This window comes from Bidens hawaiensis, unplaced genomic scaffold, assembly GCF_021521415.1.
Source record: "Bidens hawaiensis isolate Kalapana, Puna unplaced genomic scaffold, B.hawaiensis_p1.1 tig00045601_1, whole genome shotgun sequence".
Lineage (NCBI taxonomy): Eukaryota > Viridiplantae > Streptophyta > Magnoliopsida > Asterales > Asteraceae > Bidens > Bidens hawaiensis.
In genome coordinates this window covers 21,093-40,168 of record NW_027498134.1, presented here as the reverse complement: position 1 = coordinate 40,168, position 19,076 = coordinate 21,093, and the positions used below count along the sequence as shown (strand labels likewise).

At 40.4% G+C, this 19,076-nt stretch overlaps 1 protein-coding gene and 1 non-coding gene across 2 annotated transcripts; one reads left to right on the top strand and one right to left on the bottom strand.

Moving 5' to 3' along the window:
- The first annotated feature begins 9,981 nt into the window (after window positions 1-9,981).
- On the top strand, window positions 9,982-11,976 carry LOC143595872 (uncharacterized). Its single transcript, XM_077074789.1, has 3 exons — window positions 9,982-10,422; window positions 10,525-11,064; window positions 11,128-11,976. The coding sequence occupies exons 1-3, from the start codon at window positions 9,982-9,984 to the stop codon at window positions 11,974-11,976; spliced, it is 1,830 nt and encodes a 609-aa protein (XP_076930904.1).
- On the bottom strand, window positions 10,368-10,472 carry LOC143595874 (small nucleolar RNA R71). Its single transcript, XR_013146604.1, has one exon. It is a non-coding gene; the product is annotated as a small nucleolar RNA R71 (small nucleolar RNA).
- Window positions 11,977-19,076: the final 7,100 nt, after the last annotated feature.

Genomic DNA, 19,076 nt, shown 5'->3' with positions numbered 1-19,076 from the left:
AATTAGGGCTCCGATCATTTCTATTTACTTCTTTCTAAGTACAAAAAGATCATGATGAACTTTATTCATAGGTCATATTAAAAGGCAAGCTGAAAGTTAAAAGAAGCAACATGATCACAATTTTAACATACAACGCTACATCGGTCCTGCGAAAACACAAACACACAGACGAAGACTATGCAGATAATGTGGAAAAATATCAGATATCGGTATTTGAGATATCGGTTTTCGCAGTGGGATATCGATATTTTAATTTCATGCAGAATTTATACATATATAGCAATTTAATACTAGCAATTCAGTATAGTCTCCTACCATTAAGGCATTAACAAATGAACCTTTTGCAACTTACAAAACACTAACAATTGTGGCAAGTAGGAATTGTTTTAAGACATAAAGCACTAAAAATTGTCAATTAAAACTTAAAAAAACTGATATTGGAAGCTGATATTATCAGTAGCAATATTTTGGCCGATATTATGCTAGAGGTCAGATGACCGCTATAGCACCGATATTGACTGCATAACACGCACAAACAAAAGCAAGCATTAAACAAAACACGAGAATTTTACGTGGTTCGGATCCGATGCGAATCCTTCATCCACCTGCTGCAACTAAAGTTTTCTTATTATTGAATAAACAGTGACCTAGTTTTATAAATCAATTATCATATAGGTAGGTTACAGTCTGCAATTACTAGCTACGATCACGATCAATTATCGATAAAAACAGTAAACGAAGAGGCAGAAAGAGTATACCAGAGGGTTCCGGTAGAAGATCGAGTTTGACTCTTCGATTGGCACCAGCAGCCTTCGCAGATCGTCTACGCTCCTTACGGTTTCCCATCAGCCAAAACGATGGTGTTTCGATTTCAAGTTATATAAACCCTAGGGCTCGATTGATTGATTATTCTGCTGTTAAATGGCAAATTATACGATATAATAATAATAATATGATATTATGACGTTGGTTTTCCCATATTTCACTGGGCTCTCAAGTCCGTATGCATTGGGCCTGTAACTTCTCTTTTTCTTTTTTAATATTTTAGTAGAGGTGGGGAAAAACCCGTTAACTAACCGATCGTAAATTACTCAAAAAGCCGGTTTTAACCTGAACTGGTCAAAAAACGGCCTTGACTTATGTTGATCAAACCAAAATGGTTTCAACTCGAACCGGTTTAGGGTTTGAAACTAGTTTATGCACCTCTAATTTTTAGTATGTACAGATCGGTTTATAAATCCAAACCGTCAAACCGATCAGGGTTGGTCAAAGTTTGGTCCGAACCATATTTGGAGGGTTTATATAACCATATTTGTTAAGCCGTATCCGAATTAGTTTGGATAGGGTTTATATAACCAGTTTGGGACAAAAAACGGTTTGTTGGCAATTTTAGAAATCTAGTCGGGTCCAAAAGCGGGTTGTACAGAATAAGACCACGAACAGGCAGGTTGGGTCAGGGCCAAACTGGTTTTTTGGTGACGTGGGTCTGGTTATATACCGGGTTGGTGGGCTTAGCTGGTTTTTTTTTCACCTTTAGTGACTATTATAATGAAGGATTTCATTAATTTTTTTACTTTTCTTATAGAAGCAAGAAAAAATGCTACTTCTACGGAGAGTACGATTTATGGGGATTTCAATTGCCATGCCTAAAAAAGGTAGTGTAAGACGATAAAACGACATATTATTGAATGCATATATATACTCTGTTACAACAAATTTGGGAATATGCTTTACGTAAACAAATCTCTTTTCAAAGGATTTGTAGGAAACTATAGTGCGTTGCATTTATTTTATAGTCGGTTGTAAGTCATGTACTTTTAGGTTTTATTTTAGTAATTTCACTTGGTTTTTATTTAGAATTTCGATACTTCAAGTATGCTTTTGATTTATAGGTTGGTGAGAGTTAAAGATAGGAAGATCGGAGCGTTACACAAGTGTTGGAAACAAAGAGAAACAAATTGGTTGAAATTCAGCTCCTAGAGTAAGCTACTCTGGGATCAGAGTAGCCTACTTTGATGTCATATTAGGTCAGAGTAAGGCAGTCAGATTTCAGAGTAAGGGATTTTCACCCAGAGTAAGCTATGCCAGGGGTCAGAGTAGCTTACGCTGGGTCGCGAAATTCAGTTTTAAAGCATGGGCCCAACTGCTATATAAAAGGAAAAACCCTAAATCGTAAATCAATTCACTCCAACCGTTTTTGGGACGAACTTTGGCCATTTTGGGAGCTCCATAACACCTCTAATCACTACAAAATCCATGTTTCATCATCCCGAATCAAGAATTGAAGATCATATGATCACCATGAGAGGCTAATATCCTCAAATCATACCCAGGATGTAGAGTATTGTATTTTTCAGCTTTTCTCATGTGTTAAGAACGAATGATTTGTAATTATCTTTGATTAATCTATGAGTATTGATGTTTGGTATTACTGTGCACTCGGTCAGTTTAGGTTTATTTCGATTAGAATGATTAGTTTGCCAGTTGCTATGATAATTGCTTATAGGGTTGTTTTGACTAGCTTGAATATGATAAAGCATAGAATTACCTTTTGTTGGGTCACACTGACAGGGACTGTTTGATAACCAGTGCCGTGTGTTAGCGATTGTTGATGCCTAAGGTTTGCCTAGTTAATCAATCTGATTTGATCATTGATGGTTAATATGTTAAGTGAACATGAGATTGCTGTTTATTTACTTGCTTGAACCCTTGGTGTGATTTGTCTCTGATAATTGCTTGAAATTTGTTTACTTGCTTGATCAATATTAAAACCAAATCTTTTGCTAGTGTGATCAGCACTTGACAGTTACTTCATAATTTTAGAAACTAGTTGCACGTTACACTGACCACATACTCCTGGTGGATACGATACCTGACTTACCCTATCTACTTAGGTTAATTAGGTTTTTGCATGACTCAAACGACGGTTATCAAAATGCGCCATTTCCGGGGAAATAGTGCGCTTAATGTTTTCGTGTTAATTGATTTCTTAGTTTAGTTTAGTTTAATTTAGTTATTATTTTCATTTTTAGTTTTAGTTTTAGTTTATTTTCCCATTTTACGCGGGGTGTGTCATTTGTGCGGGAACAGGTTTATGCACACTCCTAATTCAGAAAGAAACTCACTGTTGATTTACGAGCCAGAAATCAAACGTGTAGCCCGGCAGAACCAATCTCAGATCAGAGAGTCAGGTATGGAAGGTCAGAATCAGAATCAAAACCAGAACCAGAATCAGAACCAAAACCAAAACCCACCACCCAATAACAATGCCTTTCAACCGAATCAAAATCCACCCAACAACCAAAATCCACCCAATAATGACCAACTACCACCTATTAATACCAACCAACAACCACATAATTCAGCCAGACAATCCAGAAACCAAAACCTTGACAAACCTGGGCCATCAGCCCCACATAATACCCCTAGCCACAGATAGCCAATTTACCGAAACGAAGATTATGTCAGTATTCATACCGAAGGTGAAGAAGAAGGGGATTGGAACGAAACAGATCAGGGGCGTAATGGTGGTAATGAGGATGACTGGAGGGTTAGACAGAATGATGGGTTTGAACTGAGAAACGCAGAGGTGGTTGTTTAGAATGAGGAGGTAGAAGAACCGGTTAGGGTGAAGGGTGAGAGGTGGAGAAACAGGAATAGGGACAGAGATGATATTGGAAGGTTTCGGGAATAAAGAAGACCGGTGATTCAGATTAACAGGGGCAGTTTTGTGAATCAAGGGGGCAGACAAAGGAATTATGTGGCCCCGGTTCAGGGAGTAAATAGTCGGTTCAGGCTGGCTATATCAGATGGTGCATCACCAATTGTCCCACAAGTTTATGTACCGGGACAATAGTCGTTTAAGTCCAGGCCATCCTATATTAGCATAGTTCCTCATTTTGATGGGATGGCGTCTGAAGACCCGTACTCACACTTATCAGATTTTGCAACAATCTGCAGGTCTATCGGTGACGCTACGTTTGATCAGGACGAAATTTGGTTACGGTTGTTCCAGTTTTCACTAAAAGACAAAGCAAAACACTGGTTCAACTCGTTACCAATGCATAGTATTGAGAACTAGGGTGAGATGCAGCAGGTTTTCCTTAACGAGTGCTCGCAGTCGAAAACAAGCGAAGCCCGAATTGAGTTTTGACACAGTTACCGGGTGAGTTATTTCATGAGGCATTTACTCGGTTTAAGGAGATGATTAGGAAATGCCCGCACCATCAGATTGAGTTGTGGGAACTGGTTAAGAGTTTTGTTGACGGGTTGACATATGAGGATAGAAAGCATTTGAAAGCTTCGTGTAATGGGAAATTGTTGAACTAACCTGAAGAGGATTACTAGGATTTTCTTGAGTTTATGTGCTAAGATTCTAAGTCAGAAGTAGCTGCAGAAAGAAGAACAAAACAGGGGGTCACCAGATCAGTAAAATCAGCCTCAAGCAAGTCTGATAGAGTGGCAGTATTGGAAACAGAATTGGCTATGTTGAAGAAAGATAAAAAGAAAGAGGTTGGTAAAGTTGGGGTGAAGTTCCCGGTAGGGGTGTTCAAGACCGGATTATCCGATTTTCGAATATCCAAAAATCAGATATCCGAAAAGTTCGGATAGTGAATATTGATAACCAAATCCGTATCCTAAATTTCGGATATCCAAAAATTGGATATCCGAAATTTCGGATACGGATTCGGTTATTGACATGGATAATCCGGATTAAAAAAAATGATAAGAATTCGGGTATGCATATATTAAAACTAAAGCTGTATTTAATTTTCCAAGTTTCCAACATAGAGGTCAAAAACACATTCAAGAAATTCATAAATAAATGCTCCCACAAAATGGATCTTTTTTTTCAACAAGCGTATTGAAGGAACTTTCATTGGAACAGTAAACTCTACAAAAAACAACCAATATCTAATTAGTTATCAATCCTTAAAACTAAAAGGTAATTAACTATTAACAGAGCTGTCGTCACACACTTTACTTTTTATACTAAAACCTATTTTTTTTATGAAAAAGTGATATGAATAATTGGAAACCAAATCACCTTATGTAGCGATGGAGAGCTACGGCGATGGCAATGGGAGGCATCAGAGTGGAAAATGGAAAATTTATAATGAAAAAGGAAACCCGACAATTAAGTTATCACTTATAATATTTATTAATTATTTTTATTTTTTAATTTTCGGATATCAGATAATCCGATTTTTTTCGAATCGACATCCGAATCCGAAAATTCGGATTATCTTCGGATATGGATTTTCGGATATTTCGGGTTCGGTTTCGGATCCGGAATTTTTTGAACACCCCTAGTTCCCGGTGTGCGAAGACTGTGGTGAGTTGGGGCACAAAACAGAAAATTTCCTCGGGTTGATGAAGATGAGTATCCCGAAGAGGAAGAGGTGAATTATGCTTACGGTGATTCCAAAGGCCAAGGGTTTAACTCAAACACTTATCACCCGGGCCTGAGAAACCACCCGAACTTCAGATATCGGAATGCTGCTAGTCAGTTAAAACCCAAACTTTCAGGGGTCTAGCCAGAATCGACAACAGAGTAATTACCGCCAGGGCGGTTAGCAGTAGGGTTCGTATAATCAGTCAGAACAACAGTCGGGTCTATAACAGAGATTGTTTTCGGGGTAACAGTTCATCGGGTAATCAGAATCAGGACCAACAAAAGGGGTCCTCGGGTAATTCAGACGAGTCGGTGCACTCGAAATTGGATGCTTTGCTAAAGTTAGTGACAAAAAATCAAAAAGACACTCATAGACATTCGAGTTAAGAGATAAATCTTCAGATGCGATGGCAAAGCAGATTGGTCAGCTAGCCTCGGATATGGCTAAATTACAGAAAAATGCGGGTCAACTTCCTAGTGACACCACAACCAACCCACAACATTACTGTTCAAGCTCTAAGAAGGGATACAATGTGCGCATCAATGCGGTAATTCTTTTACCTCATTTTGAAATTTCTAGTGTTGATATTGATTCACCACTACAATTTGTTGAGGGGGTGGTGGAAGATGTTAGTGATGAGAGTGACTGTGTCGGTCAAAATGAAACATTTTTCCAAAACGAATCAGAAATAAAAACAAATGAAATGTCTTTTTGTGAAAATTGCACTAGTGAAAAATGTTTAAATGGTAAATTGACCAACATAAGAGATGAGGAGGTGGAGAATAATACCGCCCCAAGTAAACTCCAAGACCCGGGAGTGCAGCTTTTATCGATTCAAATTGGGGAATTTAAAACTAATCAGGCACTTCTAGATCTTGGAGCATGTGTTAGTATCATGCCCGGTAGTTTATATGATCATTATGAATTTGGCTCGGTAGAAAGGGTAAACACCACCGTGGTGTTGGCGGATCAAACTCATACACTCCCTCGGGGCATGGTGACTAATGTAATGGTTCAGGTAGAAGAATTTTGCTACCCAGTTAACTTTCTTGTACTTGACTATGCTAAACGTGTGAAAAATACACAACTTACAGTCAAACTAGGTAGGCCATTTCTTGCCACGACACATGCGGTGATTGATTGTGTTAAGGGAGTATTGGGAATTAAGTAAGGAGACCGTGATAAACGGTTACCATTGTTAGAAAATGCTACTAACTTTTTTATTGACAAGTGTGAATCCTTGAGCAAGGATTACACACAAGAGAAATGTTTTGTGATTGATAGGAATGAGTTAAAGGGTAGCATGGAGGTGAAAGGATGGAATGAGATATTGCATGGAGTTAGAGATGGTGAGGAGTAACAAGAAGAAAGGGAAATAAGACAAAAATGAAAGAGGTAAAGAAACCACCTGCATGTGATGCAAAATGAAGGTTGACAATGTTTGGGCCGGATTATGGCATGCCAAAAGGTTGGAAGCAACGTCTTGAGGAGGACCGTGTAAGTAATGAGAAGGTTTCACGGGAACGGGCCAGCCGCCCACCTTGAATGTCATAAAATTTTCAAAAGGGTGGTAATTGTACATTTTGTATATTTTTAGTTTGCATTGTTTTTATATTACTAATTGTATTTCAAGCGTACCATGTAACACCCTAGGCAAATCTCTCATTGGTCATGGACATGAGAGATCCTTGGTTCATAAGTAAATGCCATCTCTCTTAAATCACCAACGCGTTTTGGGCTAATGGTAGTGGATGAGAGGAGATCTCCACAGTTAAGCGTGCTCAGTGGGAGTAGTAGCAAAATGGGTGACCTCCTGGGAAGTCTCCACTTGGGCAACCAAAAACAAATCCGTTAGCTCTTCATGGGCAAAGCGGACAATATTGGTGGTGCGAGGGGCCGGGTGTTACAAGTGGTATCAGAACCACTCTTGTGTCGTTCGGAAAGGTGGGGCAAACCTCATCAGAGACGGTGAGTCCCTGAGGGTGTTGCGAGGTACACCTTAGGCGAATCCCACATCCTGGATTGGATGGTGGGGCAAACCTCATCGAGGACGATGAGTCCAAAATGGGGGGTGTTTGTAACACCCTAGGAAAATCCTTCATTGGTTTTGGATATGAGAGATCTTTGGTTCATAAGTAAATGCCCTGCCTCTTAAATCACCAACGCGTTTTGGGCTTAATGGTAGTGGACGAGAGAAGAGCTCCACAGTTAAGCGTGTTCATGTGGGAGTAGTAGCAAGATGGGTGACCTCCTGGGAAGTCTCCACCTGGGCAACCAAAAAAAATCCGTGAGCTCTTCATAGGCAAAGCAGACAATATTGGTGGTGCGAGGAGCTGTATGTTACATATCATCATAGCAAACGCTAAGTGTGGGGATACCGCACAAGAAAAGTTGGGATGTTGATGTGTTTGGTAAAGTTTTTTTTATCTAAAAACGAGGTTTCGAGTAAGCTACCCATAGTGCTTTGGTGTTCTTTTTGCTGTGGTAAATCCAGGTACGTATATATTTTGTTGTATTGGAACTTTGTGGGTGTAGTTCATTAATAACCCTCACGAGACCTCACTCGTCCACCAGGGCTACCAGGGGGTTTAAAGGGCTTGTTGCATACTGATGTAACACAAAGCGTACATCTTATTGCATCAAATAATCCTCATATTTATGCCGAACTCCATGCAAATTCATTGTTTTAGGTACTTATTTGAGTTATTTGTGAATTTGCAGGTCCGGGCGCCCACCAGACAAAAAAAACATGAAAAGAGGGCGTTTTGGGGACAAAATACAGCAAGCTGCCAGACATGCACACCCATGCATGCCCGTGCATGGGACCGTGCCACCTTGGAAACTCATCAGTGCAAGCCAGTTAAGGATCTAATGCTGAGAAAAGTAAAAAAAACCAGCTCGTGCACGACCGTGCCAGATCGTGCAAGCCCGTTCCAGAACAGATGACTTTTTGGTCAGACTAAAGCAATGGGTTGACTTTCCACATCGGGGCACGACCGTGCATGCCCGTGCCAGACGTCCAGAATGCATAAATACACCTCCATTACCTCCATTTCAAGTAGCCTTAGGGGAATTCTCTGAATTTGTTGGAAAATTATTGTGTGTGTGCTAGAGAGAATTCAAGGCTTCCATCTTGTGTGATCATCCTTTCAAGTAGCAATCATCATTCATCTTAGTTTGCAATCTTTTGTTCTTAACAATGATTTGTAAGATTACTTTGATTTTGGTTGTATTAAGCCTTATGGGCTAAACACTCTTGTTACTTAGATTATGTTGAAACTTTTGCTTATGTGATATTTATCTATGCATGATTTTGGCAAGTTGGTGTTCTTCAAGTTTATGACATGTTCTTGAATAGAGTTTAATGATTGAATACTTGTTTTAATTCCTAGTCTTGTTAGTTTAATAGATGCTTAGCCATAATATGTTGGAAAACTATGTGTTGAGTGTTTGTTTATGAACTTAGTTTGTGTATGCATACTTTGTTTATATCACTAAGTTAGGAATGACTAGTGAAAATTAACTTGGCTATGAATTTTAACAAGTATGAAACCTATCACTTGATATTGGAAAATTGTATGATGAAAACATGATTCTTTGAGTTGGTTGATGTTTGCTAGAGTGGCCATAATCCTTAGTTCATATTTTGTTAATTAAAAGATTCACGTGTTTAACTAGTGTTCTTGAACTTGTCTATTTTACATGATTTTAGGTGGTTAGTTTGTTGTTTTCATGCTAGCTTTTCTTTAATTGTGAGATTAGGTAGTTTTGACAGACTTACTAATCTATGGTTAATAACTTGTTGAAAACCCATCATGATGTTGTGTTATTAGTATTAGGTTGCCTTGATTAGGATTTGATATTGATGCTTAATACATGATGTTTGCCATTATTATTGTCATTTTGTCACTAAGTTTAAGTGGATGCATAGTCTAAGTGGCTTTGTTTGGATTGATTGTTAGTTGTATTTTATTTGCTTTGTTATTGTTATATGTTAGTTTAGTAATTTGAAAACCCAAGTTGATTGCTTGTTCGATTAAATCAATTACAAAGATTTATTATCAAAAGTTCGCAGTGTCCATGGATTGACACTCAGTTCTTACCGATACTTTGCTACAAACGATAGGTACACTTGCCTTTCGTGTGTGGTTTGGTTGTTGGTGAAAACCATTTTTAAAACCCGATTTGTGTGAAACTTTTATTCAAATTTTATATATATATTCACACACGTCAAGTTTTTGGCGCCGTTGCCGCAGACACGGTGTTTTACTTTTGAAAACGATACGAGTAATTGATTTGCCTTGTTGATATTTTTCTCTATGTTATTTTAGTCTATTCATTTTTATTCATCTTGTTTTATTTTTATTTTAGTTATATTTTAAGTAGTTTTCCGTGTCTTTTCTGTTTTCCATTCCGCGTTTCTTTCGGGTGATGCATGTCCACCATACCCGGTCCTGATCTTGTTTCCCCCCTTTCTGAACCCGAGCGACATCTTCGAGAAGGTTTGAGGAGGAGAGCATGCAAGATTGCCGAGGTCTTTGAAAACTAAGTTTTAGAGGAGGAAGCGAATCCCGAGGAAGAAGATATGGCGGATCCGAACAATCAAGGTCACATGGATGACTTCGCCCCGCCGTTCCTCGATGGCTATGTCAGCGGTGTTAGGGAGCCCGAGATTACTGTGAGTTTCGAGATCAAGTCGAGTATTATTCATATGGTTGAAAATTCCGTTTCTTTCCATGGCCTCTCGAACGAGGACCCTCATTCTCATGTTGCGCATTTCCTTCGATTATGTGCGACATTCAAAATTCAGGGGTGTACGGACGATGCCGTGAGACTCCGAGTTTTTCCGTTCTCACTTCGCGGGGCTGCCTTGGAGTGGTTAGAGGCACTCCCTTCCGGTTCCATCACCACTTGGAACCAATTGGTTGAGCAGTTTCTTCTTCAGTACTTTCCACCCGATAAAACTGCAAGATACCGGGAAAAAATCACTATTTTTCGTGTTGATGATGACGAGTCACTTCATGCTGCATGGTAGAGGTTGAAGGGCTTGTTGAGAAAATGTCCTCATCACGGTTTGAGTCGCGGTCTTCAGTGTCGTACGTTCTTTGATGCTTTATCCTGAGCACAGAAGCAGGCCGTTGATCAGGTTGCGGGAGGAGATTTCGGTAGGTGTACTCCTAATGAGGCGTTGGATATCTTGGAGCGAGCTGCTAAGAAGAGTTTTGCATATAATCCGCCTCGTAGTATTCCTTCCACTAAGGGTGTTCTTCATGTCGATTCTAATACCCTAGTTTCCGCTCAGTTAGAAGCCTTGACCAAAAGATTTGACCAGATGCAATCCGATCTGGCTAAGTCTAGCTCTCGTTGTGGTGTGTGTGATGGGAAACACCGGACCAGTCAATGCCAGCAGGCCATGGTGGTGGAGGATGTTGACTTTGTAGGCCGCCAAAACAATGCCTACAGCATCTCCTATAACCCGGGATGGAGAAATCACCCAAATTTCAGCTGGAAAGATAATGGTGGCTCTCAAAATCAGAGTCAAAATCAAAAGCCATCGGGGTTTGACCGAAATCCAAATTATCAAAGTCAACCCCAGAACCAATCTTACCAGCAAAAGCCTCAGTTTCAGGGTTCCAGCAGTAGTGGTCAGTCTAGTGGTGGGTCTAGTGTTGAAAATCTTTTGACTCAGCTTTTGGCTAAAACTGAGACCTCAAACAAACTAGCTGAATAGAGGAAACTAAAGATTGATGAGACTCTCCAAAGACACGATCTCGAGTTGAGGAATCAGAAAGCGTCCATTCAGACCATCGAGAATCAGGTTGGACAGATTGCTCAACTCCTCTCTGTGAGACCACAGGGTAGCCTTCCGAGTAACACTGGGATTAATCCGAATGCCGAGGCTAAGGCTATTACCCTGAGGAGTGGTAGATCCACCATTCTTGTTGATGCATCGGTTTCCACACCAAAAACGATTGCCGATGAGATCGAGACTGAGACTCCTAGTGAGGTGCACCCGAGGGTAACCCTAGAAAGTACCGCACAAACCAGTGAGCCAGTCAGAACTTATGTTCCTCCCATTCCATACCCAGGCCGTTTGAAGAAGCAGAAGATGGAAGAGCAGTACGGGAAATTCTTAGAGCTTTTTAAGAAGCTTCACATCAATCTTCCGTTTCTCGATGCATTGAAAGAGATGCCTAAGTATGCTAAGTTTCTGAAGGAGGTTCTCTTGAACAAGAAGAAATTAGAAGAACTTTCTTGCGTAACTTTGAATGAGGAGTTTTCTACGGTCCTTCAGAATAAATTGCACAAAAAGATGACCGATCCGGGCACTTTTACCATTCCATGTTTGATCGGTAGTTTTTCGGTTAGTAACGCTTTAGCCGACCTAGGTGCTAGCATAAATTTGATGCCTTATTCAGTTTTTGCAAAGCTAGACCTAGGTGAGCCCAAGCCTACTCGCATGAGCATTCAGCTTGCCGACCGCTCGGTGAAATACCCGAGAGGTATAGTTGAGAATATGCTTGTGAAAATCGACAAATTTGTGTTTCCTGTTGACTTTGTGATCTTTGTCCTTTCCTAGCCACTGTTTGAGCTCTCATTGATGTCTGCACCAGCAGACTCACTCTTAGAGTTGGAGACGAGGAGTTGACCTTTGATATTGGGAGATCCATGAGCCACCCACATGATCATGATGACGTGCTCTACATTGATACCATCGACTCTTGTGTTTTTGAGCACATACAGGACACGCGTGAGGAGTACTCTTTGGATACTCAATTGTGTTTTACAGAGGTTTCTGACTTGGTCAGTGGGCCTCTGATTGAGGAGTTGGTCTGTGGTGTGGACCACAAGCCTCCTGAGTGTTTGGAGAGGATTGAGGATGTTGATCGCGTTGTCGAGCCTAAGGAAAAACCTTTTGTGGTGGACCCACCATCTATCGAGCTTAAGGAACTCCCGTCCCATCTAGAGTATGCCTTTTTGGAGGATGGGTCCCGCTTGCCTGTTATCATTTCTGCTGGTTTGTCGAGCGAGGAGAAGGTGAAGTTGCTCGCGGTTCTGAAGAGGCACAAGCACGCGATCGCCTAGAAGATCATGGATATAAAAGGGATCAGTCCATCCTTTTGTACCCATAATATCTTGATGGAGGAGGAATTTAAACCGGTGGTGCAGCACCAACGGCGTCTCAACCCTAATATGCAAGACGTTGTGAAGAAAGAGGTCATCAAGCTTCTCGATGCTGGATTGATTTATCCGATCTCTGATTCCCCATGGGTGAGCCCAGTATAGGTCGTCTCGAAAAAGGGCGGTATGACGGTTGTTGTGAATGAGAAGAATGAGTTGATTCCTACACGTACCGTCATGGGATGGAGAGTTTGCATTGACTACCGCAAGCTCAACGATGCCACGAGGAAAGACCATTTCCCAATCCCCTTTATCGATCAGATGTTGGAGTGACTGTCGAAAGATGTACTACTGTCTTCTTGACGGTTTCTCGGGATACTTTCAGATCCCCATCACTCTTGAGGATCAGGAGAAGATGACATTTACATGTCCCTATGGCACATTCGCTTACCGGAGGATGCCCTTTGGATTGTATAATGCCCCAGCCACGTTTCAGAGATGCATGGTGGCGATTTTTCATGATATGATCGAGGACTCCATGGAGGTTTTCATGGATGATTTTTCTGTTTTTGGGAGTTCTTTTGATCATTGTTTGAGAAATTTGGAGAGAATGTTGGCCCGATGTGATGAGGCCAACCTTGTTCTTAATTGGGAGAAATGCCACTTCATGGTGAAGGAGGGCATTGTGTTAGGGCATAAGATTTCACATGCGGGGCTTAAAGTTGATCGAGCTAAAATTGATACCATTTCGAAGCTTCCGCCACTGAATTCAGTGAAGTCTATTAGTAGTTTTCTCGGTCACGCGGGATTTTATCTGCGATTCATAAAGGACTTTTCCCAAATCACCCGCCCGATGACGAAATTCCTCGAGAAAGATGTCCCGTTTGTTTTCTCCTCCGAACATCTTCAGGCGTTCGAGTTATTGAAGGAGAAATTGGTGAATGCCCCTAACATGGTTACCCCCAACTGGTCATTACCTTTTGAGTTGATGTGCGATGTGAGTGACTTTGCAGTCAGGGCGATCTTAGGTCAAAGGCGGGATAAGCATTTTCATCCGATTTATTATGCGAGTAGGACACTAAATGGTGCACATGAGCACTACACGACCACTGAAAAAGAGCTTCTTACTGTTGTCTTCGCATTTGATAAATTCCAGTCTTATCTTGTTCTTTCTAAGATCATTGTGTTCACGGATCATGCAGCCCTTCGCTATCTTTTCAGTAAACAAGATGCGAAGCCGAGGCTTATTCGATGGATTTTGTTGCTGCAGGAGTTTGACATTGAGATCCGTGACAAAAAGGGTGCTGAGAATGTCGCGGCCGATCACCTCTCTCGTCTTGAGTGCTCAGCTTCATCGGAACAAGTGGGGGTTCACATAAATGACAATTTCCCCCACGAGTTCCTCATGTATATCGAGACACGGGATGAGGATCATCCTTGGTTCGCTGTCATTTCAAATTTTCTTGCTAGTGGGATCGTGCTTAAGGGTCTTACTCACCAGAAAAAGAAGAAATTCTTTTGTGATGTTAAGCATTACTTTTGGGAGGATCCTTACTTGTTTCGTGTTGGTGTCGATCAGCTCGTGCGTAGGTGTGTGTATGGTGATGAGGCTCAAAAGATCTTGAAAGACTGCCACGAGGGCCCGACCGGAGGACACCATGGAGCCACATCCATGGCGAAGAAGGTCTTTGATGCTGGTTTTTTCTGGCCAGCCATCTTCCGTGATGCTCATGACATGTTGCAGTCTTGTGATGCTTGCAAGTGGACGAGCAACATCACATCATGAGACGAGATGCCCCAGCGACTGATTCAGTTCTGCGAGGTTTTTGATGTCTAGGGCATCGACTTCATGGGACCTTTCCCGACTTCTTTTAGCCATCGTTACATCCTAGTAGCCATTGATTATGTTTCGAAATGGGCCGAGGCGCAAGCCTTGCCCACAAATGATGCTAGGTCGGTGGTGAAATTCTTGAAGAAGTTGTTCCCCCGCTTTGGTGCCCCCAAAGCACTGATTAGTGACCAAGGGACATATTTCTTTGATGCCTAGTTGGAAAAGGCATTGTCCCGGTATGGTGTCCATCATCGCTTCTTTACACCATATCACCCACAGACGAGTGGGCAGGTTGAGGTCACGAATCGGGGCATCAAGAGGATTTTGGAGAAGACGGTAAGTCAGAACCGTAAGGATTGGTGCGAGAAATTAGATGATGCAATGTGGGCTTTCCGTACCGCCTACAAAACACCGATCGGGACGATACCATTTAAATTGGTGTACGGAAAAGCGTGTCATCTCCCTGTTGAACTCGAGCATAAGGCATATTGGGCATTGATATGTGCGAATGTTGATCTTGCGAGTGCGAATAAAAACAGGTTTGGTCAGTTGTATGAGCTTGAGGAGTTGAGAGGCCAAGCTTATTAGAATTCACGGATTTACAAGTAGAGGATTAAAAAGCTTCATGACGCCTGGTTGAAGGACCACAAACAATTCCAAGCGGGCAATCGTGTTTTGCTTTATAATTCTCGCCTTCATTTATTCCCCGGGAAGTTGAATCCCGATGGCCCCGCCCCTTTAGTGTGAGACAGGTGTTTGACTACGGTACCATTGAGATTGGCCATGAGGATGGACACATTTTCAAGGTAAACGGTCACCGTTTGAAACACTATTTGGGTGAGCCGGTTGAGACAATTTTGGAGGTTGTTGACCTCCACCCCATGATCTAGTGTGGGGAGTGTAATTCTAGCTATCGACTCCGTCAAAATTTAGCATGTTTAGGAACTTTGTAGATTTTTGCGTATTTGTTTTATTCTTGGTTGTTTTCGAAGAGTTAGATGTTGGAATATCGTATGCCCGAGACACATAATTAAGTTAATGTGGCTAGTTATGTTTGATCCAAGTCGGGTCATACCCAATAACGAGTTAGACACACACCAATTATGTATTTGTTAAGATAAGATCTTTAAGACAAATACAGAACACGAAACTTTCAGAAAATCGGGTTTCTGAATGATTACTTGAAAGTATTAAATAATTAATTGGTTAATTTATTTATTCAAATAATTATTATTGGAATGATTATTTAACTATGTATTCTTTTATAAAATGGTTTATAAAAGATGGGGTGTTTATATATTTTATAAAGTATAAAATATATATATAACATAAAAAAAAAAAAAATAATAATAATAAAATATGTTGGGGCCGGTTTTGGGTGGGCCCCACACCCCACCAACTTGGTCAAATTGTCAACATGCAAAAGGAGATGGAGTGTGGACTTGGATATAACTCTACCCTATGTATGCATGTGATGAATGATAATTTAGATAACACTTTCAAGTAATCAAAAACACAAGAAAACTTCTTTTCTTTTTCCTCTCTACCTCACGGCCAAGAAGGGAAGAAAAAAGGGCTCGGGTTTTTCGTGTTCAAGCTTCCTAGCATAGCTCGGTGCGTGTTGGAGGCTCGGGGTATATTCCGTTTGAGGGTTTTCCTTTGAAAGTCTTGCATTCATCATCATCTTCTTCAACCATCACTAAACTCTTAAAGGGTTAAGATTGTAAGTGTTTATATGCTTTGATAGTTTAGTTGTTCCCGTATCATGTGATCCTTGCTTCGGGTTTCTAGTAAATAGATTATTGGTAATCTTGAAATGAATAAACTAGGTTGTTCATATGTTTAGTTTGTCTATCACGTTTCCGCATATATTATAACTAGTTAATCGGTTAACTAAGTTTGTAAATTCCATAGAAACCCAACAAATGGTATCAGAGCCGGGATACGGGATACTAAGCTTCGGGTTCTCGGTTTTTATTTTCCCCTTGAAAGATTTTATACAAAAATTAACATGCATGATATTTTTTGTATTTAATCTTGCTATCGTTTTTGGCTAAGTTCAAAAAAAAAAAAAAAAAAAAAATATAAAAACCGGGCTAATGGGCCGAAGCCCATTTCGGGTGAAAATTGGGCCGAAGCCCATTTTTGTTATTGGGCCGGGCCCATAAGTTTTATTTGGGCCGAGCCCATGTAAGTCATTTGGGCCGAGCCCATGTAATTTTGTTTGGGCCGAGCCCAAGCAGTTTTTTAATTGGGCCGAGGCCCATAATCTTGTTATTGGGTCGAGCCCAAATGGGTTGGGCTAGGCCCGATAAAGGCAAGGGGTTTTGGAACGGGTTCCTATGACATATCGGGTTATGTTTGTTAGTACTAGACCGAGCCGTAGACCAAATGGATGTTTTGTTTGTGATTGATGGTTGTGATTGTAATTTATTATTCAAAGTATCGGTTTGTAATAATTAATTAGGGGCTATTTTGTAATTATTTATTCATATGGGCATGTAATAAATAGGTAATTTGTAATATCTTTATTTTATAGAAAAAATGTATTAGGACATTTAATTTTGTAAAATTAAAGAAGATTGCAAAGTTGAAAGTTTGGGCCTAATTGGGCCGGGTATGGTCATAATGGGTTTCACAAGCCCATTAAGGGATTCAAGCCCAAAAGGACCTAAGCCCACCAATTGAGCCCAAGTGGAAGCTTATGGAAGCTAAGGCCCAAGTTCAAGCCCAATGGATCACAACAAGGTTGAAGAAGATGCTCGAAGCATTTGGATGCGGGATCGAGTGGGAGCTACAACATCCATGTGTCATGTGTCCCTTAGGATTGGACCTAAGACACACACTTGTTTCGGCTAACAAGTGTGGTCTAACTTAGTGGCTCGTGTCTAGTATATATTGTGTGTATGCTTGTTGATTGATTGTTTGATTGTGTGGTTGTTAGATATTAGGATATCAACTCCGTCACATAGAATTAATTAACAAAGCATAAAACGGGTTCTAATAATTATCGGTAATTACGTGACACGTAGTTTAATAAAATGGAATTATTAACTAGCCGTCTCACGCCCATAATAAAAATGGTTTTATTATAAATTAGTTTTGAAAATGGTTTCAAAATCATGTTTCTAAATGCATGTTAGAACATGATTTAAAGTTTTATATCTAGAATTATTAAAACTAAAAATCCCTTTAAAATTAAGGATAATAAGTTAAACACCATCCTTTTGTATAACACTTAACATATTAGTAAGCTCTTAGTGGGAAAAAGGTCACCTAACCGCATAGAGTAAATTAACATGTTAAGGTAGTATTGGCATATAAATGGGAAAAAGGTCACCTAACCATTTGTATGTTAATATTACAAGTTGATACAAGTAGGACGACTTAAATTAGAACCATGTGAAGAGGGTCACCCAAGCATGGGGTCTAATGGGTGTTGATGGGATAAACATGCCAACACGAAATATGATTTCGAACCGGTCCCATAAATTCTAGAAGTTGCAAAAGGGTTTGCAATTGTTATGAATAACTACCTTGATAAACCGACAAAGGGAAAAAGGTCACCTAACCGGAGTCGGGTTTATCGTTGGATTCTAGATTTTAATTATTAATTATATTTGGTATATATAAAAGGGTATTAATAATTAAAAGGTTAAAACACTAAAATGAACTTATTTAAAATTCTGCAGATGGCCACACACGTCGACGACAACATTATCCCTAACGTCCAAAACGTATCTCTCCGATCTATTCTTGCTAAAGACCGTCTTAACCACAATAACTTTTCGGATTGGTTCCGAAATTTAAGGATTGTTCTAAAACAAGAAAAATTATATCATGTTTTGGAAACACCTATCCCCGAAGAACCGGAAGAGGGAACTGAGGTCGAATACATGAATTGGGTCAAACTCACGGAAGATTCCATTCAAGTATCATGCCTCATGTTGGCGACTATGGTTCCCGAAATCCAAAAGGATTTCGAAAACCATAATGCGTACGACATGATTACTCAACTTAAGGAAATGTTCCTTAAGCAATCGAGAGTGGAAAGGTTCGAAACGGTTCGAGCCTTACATGCATGTAGAATGGATGATAGTCAACCAGTTTCATCTTATGTACTTAAGATGAAAAGTTATATTGATCGGCTCACTAAGCTCAATTGTCCCATCTCAAATGAGTTAGCAACGGATTTGATCCTTAACTCTTTGTCGAAAAGGTTCGACACTTTCGTGTTAAATTATAACATGAACGGGTGGGACAAAACCATTGGAGAACTTCACTCAATGCTTAAAACAGCCGAGGCGAGCATGGGCAAAAGGGTTTTACCCGTGTTTGCAATCAATGAAGGTAGATCCAAGAATCGATCTCAACCCAATCTTAAGGCTAAGGTAGCTAAAAGGAAGGGTCCCCCTATGCATCTTAAGGGTAAGGGCAAATCACCGGTTATGGCAAAGAAACAAAAGGTTGTGGAACCAAGGGGTCATAAGGATGATCCTTGTTTTGGTTGTGGGGAGACCGGACACTGGAAACGCAATTGCCCGGTCTACCTAAAAGAGCTAAAAGACAAGAGGAATGCGGCGCATACCTCGGGTAATGTCTTTATGATTAATGTTGAGCTAAATCTTATTTCTTCTAACACATGGGTATTGGATACCGGATGTGGAACTCATATTTGCAATTGGTTGCAGGGGTTCAAAAAGAATGAAGACTTAAAGAAGGGCGAA